At 41.7% G+C, this 14195-nt stretch overlaps 1 protein-coding gene and 1 long non-coding RNA gene across 7 annotated transcripts in view; both read right to left on the reverse strand.

The window, feature by feature from the left end:
• Window positions 1-672: 672 nt before the first annotated feature.
• LOC146511891 (sodium channel protein type 3 subunit alpha-like) overlaps window positions 673-14195 on the reverse strand; it is a 289234-nt gene continuing 275711 nt past the window's right edge. For 4 of the 6 annotated variants that reach the window (XM_085171632.1, XM_085171633.1, XM_085171637.1 and 1 more), the window contains 5 exons: window positions 13472-13525; window positions 12986-13127; window positions 12694-12794; window positions 6990-7260; window positions 673-3114 (listed from right to left, as the gene is read on the reverse strand). In XM_085171632.1, coding sequence (XP_085027758.1) covers window positions 1811-3114; window positions 6990-7260; window positions 12694-12794; window positions 12986-13127; window positions 13472-13525 — 1872 coding nt within the window. In that variant the 3' untranslated portion in view covers window positions 673-1810. Of the gene's footprint in view, window positions 3115-6989; window positions 7261-12693; window positions 12799-12985; window positions 13128-13471; window positions 13526-14195 lie in introns of all 6 variants that reach the window. The other 2 variants (XM_085171634.1, XM_085171635.1) reach the window with 1 other exon arrangement.
• On the reverse strand, window positions 3809-6428 carry LOC146511892 (uncharacterized). Its single transcript, XR_014875954.1, has 2 exons — window positions 4123-6428; window positions 3809-4028 (listed from the first exon to the last, which is right to left on the reverse strand). It is a non-coding gene; the product is annotated as an uncharacterized LOC146511892 (long non-coding RNA).

Consider the following 14195-nt stretch of genomic DNA (forward strand, 5'->3'; position numbering starts at 1 on the left):
AACTCAGACCAGACAGATGCTGAACGACAGCGGGTGATTTGTCATAAAAGTTGACAATGTTCAGTTTGTACAGAGACATCAAATGCTCTCAGGAAAAGAAAAAAAAATGAAAGGAGGCATTCATGGCATTAAAATAGGCTAACAGGTGTCCTGCATGAACATCAGTGTTCTGCATGAACATCAGTGTTCTGCGCTTGTTATTGCTGTGTTGCTTCCTTTTGAATTGATCTTTTACTTCTGACCTGTGGTCATTTTTGTTCTGATGTTTTTATTTTGCTTTTTGATTCTTTCTATGAAGCGCTTTGTAACATTGTTAGGAAAAAGCTATATAAAATCTACGACTATTATTATTATTACCATCATCATTATTATTATTACATGTCTTTGTTCAGTTGTTAAAAAGCAAAGACTGGTGGTTTGCTGCATGCTTAAACCTATTTTGAATTTGTGCTAGGCTGGTGTTAAACCAGCAGTGTGATGCTTTTACTAAACTGAATAATATATATAAAAAAAGAGTAAATTCACCTGCAGTCTTGACTATTTTTGGCATAGGAGAATAACACTACAGTTGACAAGCCTCTTATTTTCCTTCCACCCAGGCAGCATTACATAAAACTTATTCCTAAATCATGCATCCTCAATCAATGAAAGCCAGTAAGCTTCATTTTTCTCCCCACTCAGTGTGGTGACAGTGCAGAAATAGGACTCTTCTGCATGTTATAGGGAAGTGAAGCCGGAATATCTAACATGACTTTTAGACAAATCACCCACAAGCCAACAAACTGCCGAGTATGAGGCGTCCACCACTGGGCAAAGATGCGTGTTAGAAGAGTTTGGGACTGTGTAGAAAATCTCATTGTGCACATTTTTTTGGTGTTATCGCAAAAAGTTTTGAGAAGAAAAATAATGAAATCCCAGGCTCTTCTCCACGCCCTTCGCCCAGGTGCGGCAAAGCGAGAGCAGGTGTAAACTCAAAAAGTGCAAAACCGCCAACAAAAACAGATGAAGATTCAGGTTTTTGAGATTTTTTTTTCCTGACCGCCCCTTCTCCTCTCATCTATTACAACATGGTAGTTCAGCCACTTTTTCATAGCTAGTGCCACTCCGAAGTCAAAAGAGAGACTGCTAACTGGTTTTCTTCAACTTACTCTAAAAAATATAAAAAATAGTAATAATTGTACCGCTATTAAAAGACTGGTAACATCAACAACGTACTTTTACTACGAAAACATTGTTTTGAAATCACGTTGTCATTATTTTCCCTCCTCTCTCGAGCGTCAGTCAGAACGCCGTCGACCCTTAACGTGTTGAGAAACACCGCCGTCACTTACAACCAAACATACTCTGAGAATATTGATCAACTGTGGGAAGGCACAAACTCCCCAGGCCAAAAAATGATGGATACATTTGTGATATAGTTGCTCTGCCCCCTCTGACCACCTGTAGCTTTGGTGAAAGGTCATTGTTCTAAACTCCCGGTTCTGGTTGACCCAAGAGTAGGTTTTCCTTTACTGTCTATTACTCCAACAAAGGCAGAGTTGACCTGACAGACAGGGTTACCCTCTCTGTTTTGCAGTTGCTTTGCTTCCCTTCAGGAAACTCCCAAAACACTTTCTCCAGGGAACAGGAAATGACATTAAAGGTAGTAATTCTTCCATGTTGCAGGCTCCTCGTAGTTCTTCATAGCTTCTTCCTGCTGCCGCTTTAGCGTTCTCAGCTATGGTACATTCAGTAAACAAAAGAATAAACAGGCCAACCTCAAACGAGAAAATCCTCATTTGTTAATTATTTTTTTGCTTTTCTGTTCCTGCTATGGCGTCGTTTCCTGCTGTCTGTCGTGGGTGATTTCTGACTGCGATTGTTCACTTTGTTCGCTGCCCGCAGTGTCGGCAGCAGTTTCTGTCTTGACAGCGAGCGGTTGAAAGATCTCGGATGTGGCCCGTGTCACGCTGTCATATGAAGGTGGAGACGAGGTGGAGGAAATCGTCTCTGAGTGCTCGATCCCTAACATGCTTGAGCCGTAGTTTTCCCTCATCATGGTGGCAATCAGCCCTTCTTTCTCAGGCGCATCCTCCCCAAACACTACTTCACCTCCTTCTTCACCTTCACCTCTTGCATGCCGAGGTGTGGTGATCTGGCGGTACATGTAGGAGGCGGCCTTCAGCTGTCGCCTCACAAGGTGTCTGCGGTAACACCTCTGGATGATGGTGGCGGAGACTTCTTCCTGCTTGCGCCTCAAAGTTGTAGTGATGGGTTCGTAAGAGATCTTGGACGGGTTCGCCATCATGAACTTCTCCTCCATCTGCTGCTTGAGGGCATCCATCTCTCCTGACTCGCCCAGGACACGCTTGGTAAAGGCAAACAGGATGTCCAGGCAGTGGATTTTGTCTCCACTGACCATGGGCAGGTCCATGGAGATCAGTTTGATCTTGTTAGGCTTGTTGATGCGCAGCGGCTCTAGCAGCGAGTCAGCAAAGTCGGACAGCTTGGAGTACTCGATAAACTGCGTGGCCTCCGGGTCGAACTTCTCCCAGACCTCGTAGAACATCTCGAAGTCGTCTTCACTGAGGGGCTCAGTGCTTTCCTCAGTGGCAACACTGAAGTTCTCCAGGATGATGGCGATATACATGTTTACCACAATCAGAAAGGAGATGATAATATAGGTGACAAAGAAGGTGATGCCCACTGATGGGTTCCCACAGTTCCCCTTGACGGTGGTGCCAGTGTGTGGGATGTTGGCATCGCACTCCTCAGGGGAGTTGTTGAGAATGGGACTGAGAAGGCTGTCCCATCCTGCAGAGGTGGTGATCTGAAACAAGCAGATCATGCTGTTCCCAAACGTCTCAAAGTTAAACATGTCATCGATCCCCGCCTGCCGTTTCACGTAGGCAAAGTTGGCCATACCAAAGATGGCGTAGATGAACATGACAAGGAACAGGAGAAGTCCAATGTTAAAGAGAGCAGGAAGGGACATCATGAGGGCAAACAGTAACGTCCGGATGCCTTTAGCGCCTCTGATGAGGCGCAGAATTCGTCCAATACGAGCCAGTCGGATCACTCTGAACAGTGTGGGTGACACAAAGTACTTTTCAATGATATCAGCAAGCACGATCCCTGAAAACAAAAAACAACAAAGATGTAAGTCACACCACTTATATGCATTTATAGAAACATTTGCAACTCCTGGGTGAGCTTCTAATTTGATTTGTTTCTTGTTTTAGGTCTGTGAAACAAAGAATTGTGTTTTTTTTAATCCATTATCCACTTCTATCACTTGTTTCTCTGATAATGTCTCTGGTTGGAAAAGGTTACCAATTTTTGTTGGGAGTAAGAGTGAAATGACATGTTGGATCCCCCCTTTTTATGTGAATGTGCTCAGATCCTGAAGTAGAAATCTTGGGTTCAATTTGATTACAACAATCATGACACCGCTTATGTCTGACTTCAGTCAAGCCAGCTAATGTAAAGAAAGTCTGACTATGTTGAAAATGCACCCTTCTGGTATCTGTGGGACGCACCAATACAGGGTGCTAACTAAGCTTGCCAGTGTTAGCTGACAGCGTAGTACGTCATCCTGAAGCCTCAGTCACACAGGCCTATAGACTGTTCCCCAATGAGTTGGTGAGTGGTTGCTACCCTGCAGCGTGTCATCTACCACAAGAAGGTTGTAGCACCAAAAACCTTCTTATTGCTTTGGTTGCTCCAGGCTCCAACTTGTCAGCAGTTACTTACTAGGACTGGGTAATATATTGAGTTAAAAAAAAAAAAAGATATATTTTTATACGAGATATAAGATGTGACAATATCATTTATATCGATATAGTCTATGTTACGTTATAATTATACTTGTGGAGCCGCAAGTTTGCCTCTCTTTCGTCCACTTTTGTCTCTATGCAACGTTACTCGGCCTCGCCTGCAGGCAATGACAAGATGGACACGGCAAATCTCCGTTAACAAGTTACCGTGGATCGCCCCGTGCATGGGGCTGGACGGCGTCAACGTGTTAGCGAGCTAACCGTGCTAACGAGCTAACCATGCTAATGAGCTAACCGCGCTAACGAGCTAACCGTGCTAACGAGCTAATCGTGCTAACGAGCTAACCGCGCTAACGAGCTAGCCCACAGGGGCTGCATGGCCTAAAATCCTTTTATTTTCTCAAAAATCGACAGCGTGCCTTATGTATGAATTCTGGTTGTGCTTACTGAGCGTGAACCGATTTTATGTGGTACACGGCGTTCAGCAATCTGTCAAAAAAATGTTTTAGTACGACTTTAAGCTACGCTTGATGGATTGTTGGAGTATTACGGCTACTGTAGTCTGGAGCCTCACGGAGTGATACGTACTGTGCTTCAACGTAATATTACCGTATTCTGTGTGTATAAGGACCATAAAAGGCACCTGTTAAAAGACATGGTAAAAAACAAATCGAGATATATATCGTATATTGAGATATGAATTTTGGGTCTTATCGCCCAGTCCTATTACTTACCAACCAACCAGCAACTAATGCTGAATATATATCATATATATGTTTGTGACCAATGTCACTTGGTGAGACATTTCCTGCAACTACTGGCCAGCTCGTTGGGGAACACATATTTTTCCTTAATGACCAGTGGTTACCATGGAGTCATTGGCCAGTCCTTAACCATACATGACCGGGGCCTAATATGGTCACTTCTGGCTCCAAAGAGATGTCCATAAAGTGGAGTGATCATCCTCCAGTCTTTGACATTAGATGGGTATGCCCATCGTTTACACACTATAATTTTAAAAGTGGTCATTCCAGCTATCACATGGTCTTAGCTATTAGTCACTGGTTCTACCTGCAGTGCCACATTTAGATCATTTTGGCTTAAATATAACAATTAATAAAAAGCAGTGATACTTGAAAAGGAACTGTATTTCCTGATGTACCAAACTAAGAATTGATTACCTCCAGACTATTGAATCTTCTTTAATGTGTTGGCATTCCTGTGAGTTACATCATCTAAAAGCTCTCAGTTTGGCTCTCTCAGTGTTTATGTGGCAGGTCTGCTGTGATTACAACTTGACTAATTGGATCTGGAGAGCCGAGGCGTCTTTTCCCACTAACAGCAAGTCAAACGCTGTAATTCATCCGTCTTTTCCTTGTTATCCGAGAGTGACACACACACACACACACACACTGTGTAAGTTATAGGTGATGGAAGGAAGGAGTGGAGGGAGTGGAGAGGGAATCACCGTCACATCGTACATCAGCTCAGCTCATGCCCTCCATCCTAACATCTCTCTCACACACAGACGCAGAACAGCTGATGTAACAGGTCAATCATGTTTGATTTGTCTCCAGGGACCGCCCTGTGGCAGCTCCGATTGCTGCTGTTACCTTCACCTCCCCCGTGCAGCCTCGCCTCAGCGTGCACACTAACACACACACAGACACACACTTAATTACACACATACACCCAATCTTGTCAGGCGAACAGGCGCAGCAGTGCACGCGACGTATGAACACTGATAGCTGAATTAACTGCTTGGGATACTCTGTGCTGTCCCTGCAGACTGCCTGTCATGTGTGTTATTGTGTGTGTGTGTGTGTGTAATTGTAACATGACCGCACAAGACCTTGGTGCAGGTTAAACATAAAGGCCAACCACATGGTGACTTTGGTGACAGATAACTGTCAGGCAGACGTCCCATTGTTTTCTGCTGCCACAGCTGATGGCTGACACACATGTGTACACATGCGGTGTATCATGAGCTCCACACACACAAAGCCTTATGTCAGCTGTAAGTTATGTGAAACAGCAGTATATAAGTCTGACACATGTCATGTCTGATAATGAGGGAAAGCAAGAGGATTTGTTTAATCTTTCCTTTCAGCTCGTATTTTGGTCAAAATGATTTTAAACCAAGTTTAGAACAAAAGAAGAACTTTGAAATATTGCCTCACAGTTTCAGTGTTGTAGTTTAATCAGCAGCAGTTATAAAAAGAAAACCTTAAGAAAACATTTTAGTTTCCTAGAAACCATTTAAAGTCAGCAGGTGTTTAATTGTGAGCAAAAGACATTTTCTGGTAAGAGCAGCATGGTTTGGCTACGATGAATGAGCAGCTCTTTGTTGGCGTTGTTTGGTGACTGTGGCTCAGGGGGTTGGGAAGCGTATCTGTAACCGGAAGGTTGCCGGTTCGATCCCCGGGCTCTCTGTCCTGGTCGTTGTGTCCTTGGGAAAGACACTTCACCTACTGGTGTTGGCCAGAGGGGCCAATGGTGCGATATGGCAGCCTTGCTTCTGTCAGTCTGCCCCAGGGCAGCTGTGGCTACAACTGTAGCTGCCTCCACCAGTGTGTGAATGTGAGAGTGAATGAATAGTGGCATTGTAAAGCGCTTTGGGTGCCTTGAAAAGCGCTATATAAATCCAATCCATTAATCCATTATTTGTTGAGTAATGTCCTTAATTCAAAATTTCTTAGAAAAAAAATCTTAGAAGTTGATTCGTCAAAAATGTGACAGATTTTAGTCACTTTGTTTTAGAGGAAACTTTGCACATCAGTCCTTCTGCTGCACCTCGTTTAAAATAAAGTCTTTATTTTGCTCCACTTGGAGATCCTTATCTTTAAACCTTACCGATATCTAAACACGTAATAAAAAAATCACAGTAAAGTTGGTGGAAACTGTCCATTTTTACCATGCTGTTAACTTACTTTTTAATGCTGTGAATCCGGGCATTTTCATAAAATAAAGCCTGCCTCAAGAGGCCATTATTGGAACTGCAATTATTATTTTTCAATAGATCAACAGAATGTTCAACTTTCTAGGAAGCTTTGGTTTATACTTTGATTTATATCTGTGTTTGAAATACTCTGCACTTACAAGACACTTTTCTTTCTTTCTTTCTGTTATTGAAAACTAACCGCACCTGTGAGCACTGTTTATGGATTTGGGGACCGTCTGCTTTTTGCCCCGTTTAGTAAATCTGTCTCAAAATCGTTTTGAAGCCGAACTCACCCACGATGGAGAGAATGACCACCACGAAGTCGAAGATGTTCCAGCCAACGGTGAAGAAGTAGCAACGCAGCGCCATGATCTTGACCAGGCACTCGGCAGTGAAGATGATGATGAAGGCCAGGTTGATGTTGTTCAGGATCTTCTCCATCTGAGGCGGCTGCTCGTCCGTCTCCACCATCATGGTGATCATGTTGAAGAGGATCAGCACCATGATGATGATGTCGAACGCTTGCTTCCCAACCAGGTCGAAGAAGAAGCCCTGCAGAGAGTTCTAAGAAGCAAGAAGGTTCAGTTAGCCGATAAACCCCCGTTTAGTGTTTCTGTCTTTGCTAAGTCAGGCTGTTTATAAGCCAGTCATTAAAGACACCAATCAAAGTGCTGCACAGCAGACATTTACAGGCTTCGCTGCCACAAAGGCAGATGCACTTAATTCAACAACTTTCTGTCCAGACGAGAATAATCTGTTCTCTAATTTGAGACTTTAACTTTAATCTGGCACTTTCATGCGCCGAGCTTCTTTAATATCCTGCACAGGGTTGTGACAGACGTTCATGCAAGGGACACCTTAGCCTTCAGTCGCACTAAAGCAGGAGAAACTGGTAGTTGGAGAGTGATTGTATTCACTTTTTGGTTGCCCAAAAGTTTAGAGTTCTGAGAGGTTGCAGAAGAGAGAAGCAACCTGACTGGGATCCCTCTCAAAGAGCTCGGCCAAGGTTTGCAATTAATCGCCATCCTCGCAACATGACAACCAGTCTGGTGACTCAGTCAGAGAGAGTGTGCCAGTGAGGCCTGAAGGTTTGTCGCAGGTAATTTACTGCAAATGATGCTAAATGTAACAGCAAAAAGCACATCTTATTTTATCTTATACTACCACGTTTGTTTGTTGTACTTGTTAAGTTAATATTCTTTACTAGCTACTTTGTTCTCTCCTTTATAGAGACATTTAACTCTAACGAATTCTCAAGAATCTCATTTCTAATTGAGTAATTCTACTTTTGTGATTCTATTCTGTCTATTGTATTCTGAGATTATATTGAGTTATTCTGCTTTAATAAGTTATCGTATTATTCTGTTATTAGATGCTTTTCTTGCTGCTAGGGATGCACCGATACTGGTATCGGGTATTGGGGCCGATACTGTAAAATGTGTGTGTACTCATACTCGTAAAAGTTAACCGATACCATGAACCGATACCAACTTATTTCATTAATCAGAGGGTGGCTTGTCATTTTTGTTGTAGTTTTTTAGATTGGCCACTAGGGGGACATCCCGCGCTAAACAGGCACAGGGTTAGACGAGTCAGACTGGCAGCTCCAGATAAAAAAGAGAAACTGGAGGCTGCTGTAGCTAGGCTAAACAAAATGTCAGCAGTGTGGAACAGCCAACTTTAACTCAGGTTTTGGAAAAGCGAAGAAAAATGTCAAGAGAAAATCCACGAGCAGTTAAAATAACAGAGGCTCTGACTCATTTAATCGCTCTGGATGACCAGCCAATGCCGGTCGTGGAAAACAGAGGATTCTTCTCAGCATACTCGAGCTGCGATATGAAATTCAAAGCCGCCCACACATCAGGGAGATAATGGTGCCAAAACTTTCTGAAGAGGTAAAGACAAGCAGTGTGTGCGCGATGTCAGTCCTTGGTTTAACGGCACAGTGGACTGATGATCCACGGGCAGATGAGGAGTTTGTTCGTCAATGCCAAATACTTTCGTTATTTTGTTTGTTTGTTTACAATATGGACACTCTGCAATAATTTAAAAGTTTATTTTATTCCAAACAGAAGTGTTTATTTATTATTCTGAAAGCTCGAGACAGTGCCAATAGTTCAGTGATATTTTGTTAAATTACAATGTGGAGACTCTGCAATAATTTAACAGAAGTGCTTATTTTTCACTTGAAATTTTTTTGTGGTCATTTTTATTAAGATTTTATTTTTTATCGGCAGAGAATAAAATAAAAAACCTGTCTTCCAATTCATTGCATTTGTGTGTGTGTGGTAGAAGTATCGGTTTTTGTACTCTGTATCGGCAAGTACTCAGATCCAAGTATCGGTATCGTATCGGTTTGAAAAAATTGGTATCGTTGCATCCCTACTTGCTGCTATAACAGCAAAGCGACCGTTTAATTATTCAGTTTTAAGGAGAATAATGAACTTTGAGAGGACGTGGAACTTGCGGGCTGATTAATGATGCTGAGACGCTCCTGTAAGCTGAACCTGGACTGAAAAAGACCTTCAGACGAGGTGCGTTTTTAGATCTGAAGACTGTTAGAGAGGGTCGATGACCCGATCTGGAGGGGGAGAGTTCAAGTGTCTCAGAGCGTGGTTCTTGGGACTGCTGACAGCTGCTGCTCAGCTGATGTAAATAAAACAGCCTGAGATTTAAAAGTATGCCAGCTCAGACATATAGTCAGGGGGACGCCCATATTTGTGCTTATGTGTATGTTTTTGAAACAAATCCTAAACGACGTATTGTTCTTATTGTGTTTACACGCACCAATCAGGAGTCTAACACCTTTCCACACTTACATTTCTACGTAAGTAAAGGACTGAAGGAATCTGTACGTGTGCACGGTTGGGGCGTGAGAACGTGGAGAATTTGTCATCCGCCGCCTTCTTTGCTTTGATGTTAGTAAACAGCTGGAGCGTGACGCAGCAGCAGGATTCATGCAGTTCTGCTGTAATGTGAGCAATGATGACCTTTGTGCAGGATAAACATCAAGACTGCCCGGATGGCCATCCTGCTGACAGATAACTGTCAGGCAGACATTAGATATATTAGCTCACTGCATAGTTTTATATTTTTATCTTTATGCTTCTCAGGCAACTTACAATTTTATAAACATGTCAGAAGAAAATGTTTTAAAACTTGAATGTTCCTCCCTGAGTGAATCTTAGTTTAAATTAATTAGAAGTTTACAAAATAGAAGTTTTTAGATTGCGTTTTAAACTCAACATCAACAGCTGTTGAGCCCCGGCCACAGTTTAGCTAATGATCAGTGATTAAAAAGAAAACCTTGACAAACACTTGATTTTATGTTCAATTTCCACACAAATTTCCACAAAAACTCTTTTCCTAGAAATGTAAGAGGTTAGATGTATAATACAAACATAATTACTGCATAGTTTGGTGCTGATTACTTGAAATGGAAAGTGTGGTTGTGGCTACATTTATTATGCACCCACTAACGTAGCAGTTAACTGAACATAAACGATCAGTCTCCTAGAAAGGCTCGTCTAAATTCTTGGAGCAGTAGAAGCTGATCTTCAGGTGGATTCTGAGGTACATACAGAGGTATACTATAGGTGTATATCATAACATCTCTTATCAGGTATAAAGGGCATGTTGTGCGTCACTGTGAAGTACACTCATATTAACCCTTTAAGACCGACCATAGAACCAAGTCCGCCAGAGCTTATATTATATGTTTACATGCTGTGGAGCCATTTTTGGGAGCATTTCAAGTTGCTATACATCAATACAACCATTATAGCCCAGATTTTAATAATATGTCTGCATTAAGTGCATAGTAATTACATAAATTGCAAAAAAGTGCAATAAACTACAAAAAAAATTGAAAATCGTTTTTGTTTTTTTAACATATATTTCTAGTTAGAAAAATTTAAGAGGCTTATCCCTCAAAACTGTAAATACAAAAAAGTTGCACAAAATAGTTTCCCACCACAGGAAATTAATTTTGAGTGTCTTCATAGTTTTATTTTTGAAATACACCAATTTTTATACACTGCAGGAAAAATGAAAATAAATATTATAATGCAAATTTGCAAAAAAGCAGCATATGCATCAAAATAAACTATTTCCAGCAGTGCAATATGAGTCCTAAGCATCCCAGAAACCACACAGAAAGTCAGAAAGTCAAACATAACTTTTAAAAACACCAGTATAGGCTCATGAGGCTATATGGTAAAAAAAAACTACATTTCCGCGACAATGACGCCACTTCCGGTTTCGGGCAGGTCATGGCGGACATGCGATAGTTCGCGCTGACGTCTGTTTCAACGTAGGAAGTGTTACAAACAGCTGATCGGATCAGCAAAGCGTGTTTCTGGAATATTATGTTTTTGTTGCTGCAAGCGGTTTTTATGCAGTTTTTGCAAAGCTATATGTGGAAGGAAACTGTGACCGAGGACAAGCTGATGGCATAAGATGTAAGTACAACTCCTCCGGTTTCATATGCAAAAAAAATTTTTGTGCTAGCTCACGTGGTTGCAGAGCTACCGGGATTTAAAAATAGTTATGCAAAACGGAGCGTGCTGCTCCGACCGGCTTTAAAGGGTTAATGATCCAGATCTTTTTAAGTAAACAGATTCTGCTGCTGCTCTGTTTTCTGATATGCCGGTAAGTCACACGTTCCTCTGAAGGCCAGTCGATAAACTGAAGATGACATACATGTCTTACTACAGCTACATCTGTCATACACTTTCCCAACAACGCTTCCTGCACGTTACAGATGTTCACAGGACGTAATCTCTAATCTATTGAACAGTTGGGTTCATATGTTGTTTGGACAATTTTTCTAATTTTGCTTAAAAAAACTCTTAAAAAAATGAAAATCTGAACTTGGATCTATGATGAGCCTGAAGTCTAGAAACTGTGACCATCACCAGAAGCTGTGTTTCCTCCACTGACGCTCTGCCAGGCCTTTACTGCAGCACATCAGTTGCTGCTTGTTTGTGGGTGTTAACTGGGCAAACATTGTCTCGAGTTGAGATCAGGAGACTGACTTTGCCATTTAAGAAGATCCCATTTCTGATTTCTCCTCAATTTCTCTTATCCTGAGAAACTGTTGGGTTACTTTTTGCCGTTTTTTCTCTTCCCATCATTCTGGGACAAATTCATCTTCAGATGTTTTCTGTCGAAGCCTAATCAGACTTTGCTGAGTGTAACCAGTGGTTTGCACCTTTGTTTAATTGAAGACTTTGATAAAGGCTCTCGTACGTTCTTTAGAGTTTTCATGATTCGGTTCGATGTTGTCAAATAGTTTTTCTTAACTAAGGAAAGAATTCTGTGATCATCCACTTCTCTTGTCCTTTAGGGCATTTTGGCACTGCTGAGCTGCTCAGTGCCTTCATCGTTTTTAAGACTGTTTGTTGAGCCACTCTTAAAAGTTTGACTCGTCTCGCTTTGTCTTTCCAGCCTAACGATGGCGTCGCTCACTTCCATCGACATCTTTCACGGCCTGATATTTAAATTTAAAGTGAAAAGCTATAAAATACAAACTTTGATACTTCACTGGCCACGGGACTGCTGGTCAGTCAATTATCCAGTTAATTCAGACTGTGTGAAAATGTCTGTAATTCCTAAACAGTTAAAGCAACACTTTTGTTAAACCCTTCAAATTAAAGCTGAAAGAATCCACAGAGGAAAAGTGAAATCTAATAACTTATGAACCTAACTATTGTGTTTGCAGCCAAATATTAATTGAAAAATAAAAAAGCAGAAGTGGCCAAAATTAATTTTAGATCATTGGAATGATTACATACATATTTAAAGGTCGTTTCCTCCATTCGGCTTCGACTTGATAATAAAAAACGCTTCTGTCCTTACAAAGTTAACTTTAACATACTTAATAAACTGTTAATTAAAACTGTTCAAAATCTGTTTGAATAGAAACAAGACCAGTGAAACCATTTCATCATGTGGAACTGAATCAGTGTTTTTAAGGTGGACGTGCTGTGTCGGTACCGTCGGTCGGGGAATGGGCTTCTGAGGCTTTTTGGAGCCGAGTTTCTTCATGGCGTTGTAATACTTCTTCTGCTCCTCGGTCATGAAGATGTCCTGACCTCCTAAGTAAACAAACCAAGCAACATCTTTGTTATTTTATAAGACTTAAGGTTGCCATCTAATGTTCTTACAAACCTGTTAATATATATTCAGACGCTTTTGATTTGATTTAAAATGCGAAGCTGTAGAAAGTAAACGTGCGTTTCCTGTGCCGTTTGCTTCACACGTGTGACGCTGGTGTCAGCCGTGGTACTTATCTTTCTCTTCTGCTGGTTGAAGTTGTCGATGATGACACCGATGAACAGGTTGAGGGTGAAGAAGGAGCCGAAGATGATGAAGATGACAAAGTACAGGTACATGTACAGGTTGATCTCCTTGATAGGCTGCTCCTCCACCTGTTCAGGGAACACACGGATCTGTTTCTGACTTTCAGTTTGACTGTATTCAATGTTTGTTCCACCTTTAATCCTGTTCACACCTGACATTTTAAAGACATTATCAGTTATTAACATGACATCATATCAATCTGTTTACATTTCTTTTTCATTGAACTTTAATTTGACCCTTTTTTGTTTCCAGTCCTAATCGAGCGCCAACATCCACAGAAGAAAACTAAAGCTGACGCTGAAGTGGCGAAACCTGCAGTTCCTCTAATGTCCAGAGGAGGTGCTAAAAGTGATGCTGAACTCATTTTGAATCTTACTCTATTCAGATGGTGAAATGTTTTGTCGTTACTCACAGCTCTCGAGTCCACCGCTGCGTACATGATGTCCATCCAGCCTTTGAACGTTGCCTTGAAACCAAACAAAATCACAGAAATGAGTTAACTGTTGTCACTTTAACCTTACCAACTGTAGCGAGACCAGTGATTTCTTTAGTGTAGGGAGATGTACAACTTTCCCACTCCATAAGAGACAATTATTCAGTCCATGTTCATGCAAACTTGTGATCGAAGTACAAATTTTATTCAGTTTTTTGAGGACAGAAGGCTGATACCCACTGACCCAATGTATGTATGTTTGCATGTGAAAGACTTTAAGATGTCGAGACTTAAAAGTCCGAGATGACTCTCCGGGAGAGGCAAGAATAACTCAGCTGAACTCAGGACTGAAACATGTTCGTTTACATCAGGGGTGCCGAACTCCAGGCCTCGAGGGCCAGTGTCCTGCAGATTTTAGATCTCATCCTGGGTCAACACACCTGAATCAAATGATTAGTTCATTACCAGGCCTCTGGAGAACTTCAGGACATGTTGAGGAGATTGTTTAGCCGTTTAAATCAGCTGTGTTGGATCAAAACCTGCAGGACACCGGCTCTCGGGGCCTGGAGTTCGGCACCCCTGATGTAAACGAACATGTTTCAGTTAGTGCATGTGCAAAATCAGGGAAGAGGGTGTCGGGGGTGTTTGGTCTCTTCAGCTGTAGAAGGCTGCATTTTTGATTTGGGATTTCAGGTTGAGCCGT

The sequence above is a fragment of the Neolamprologus multifasciatus genome, chromosome 9 (genome assembly GCF_963576455.1).
Source record: "Neolamprologus multifasciatus chromosome 9, fNeoMul1.2, whole genome shotgun sequence".
NCBI classification, from domain to species: domain Eukaryota; kingdom Metazoa; phylum Chordata; class Actinopteri; order Cichliformes; family Cichlidae; genus Neolamprologus; species Neolamprologus multifasciatus.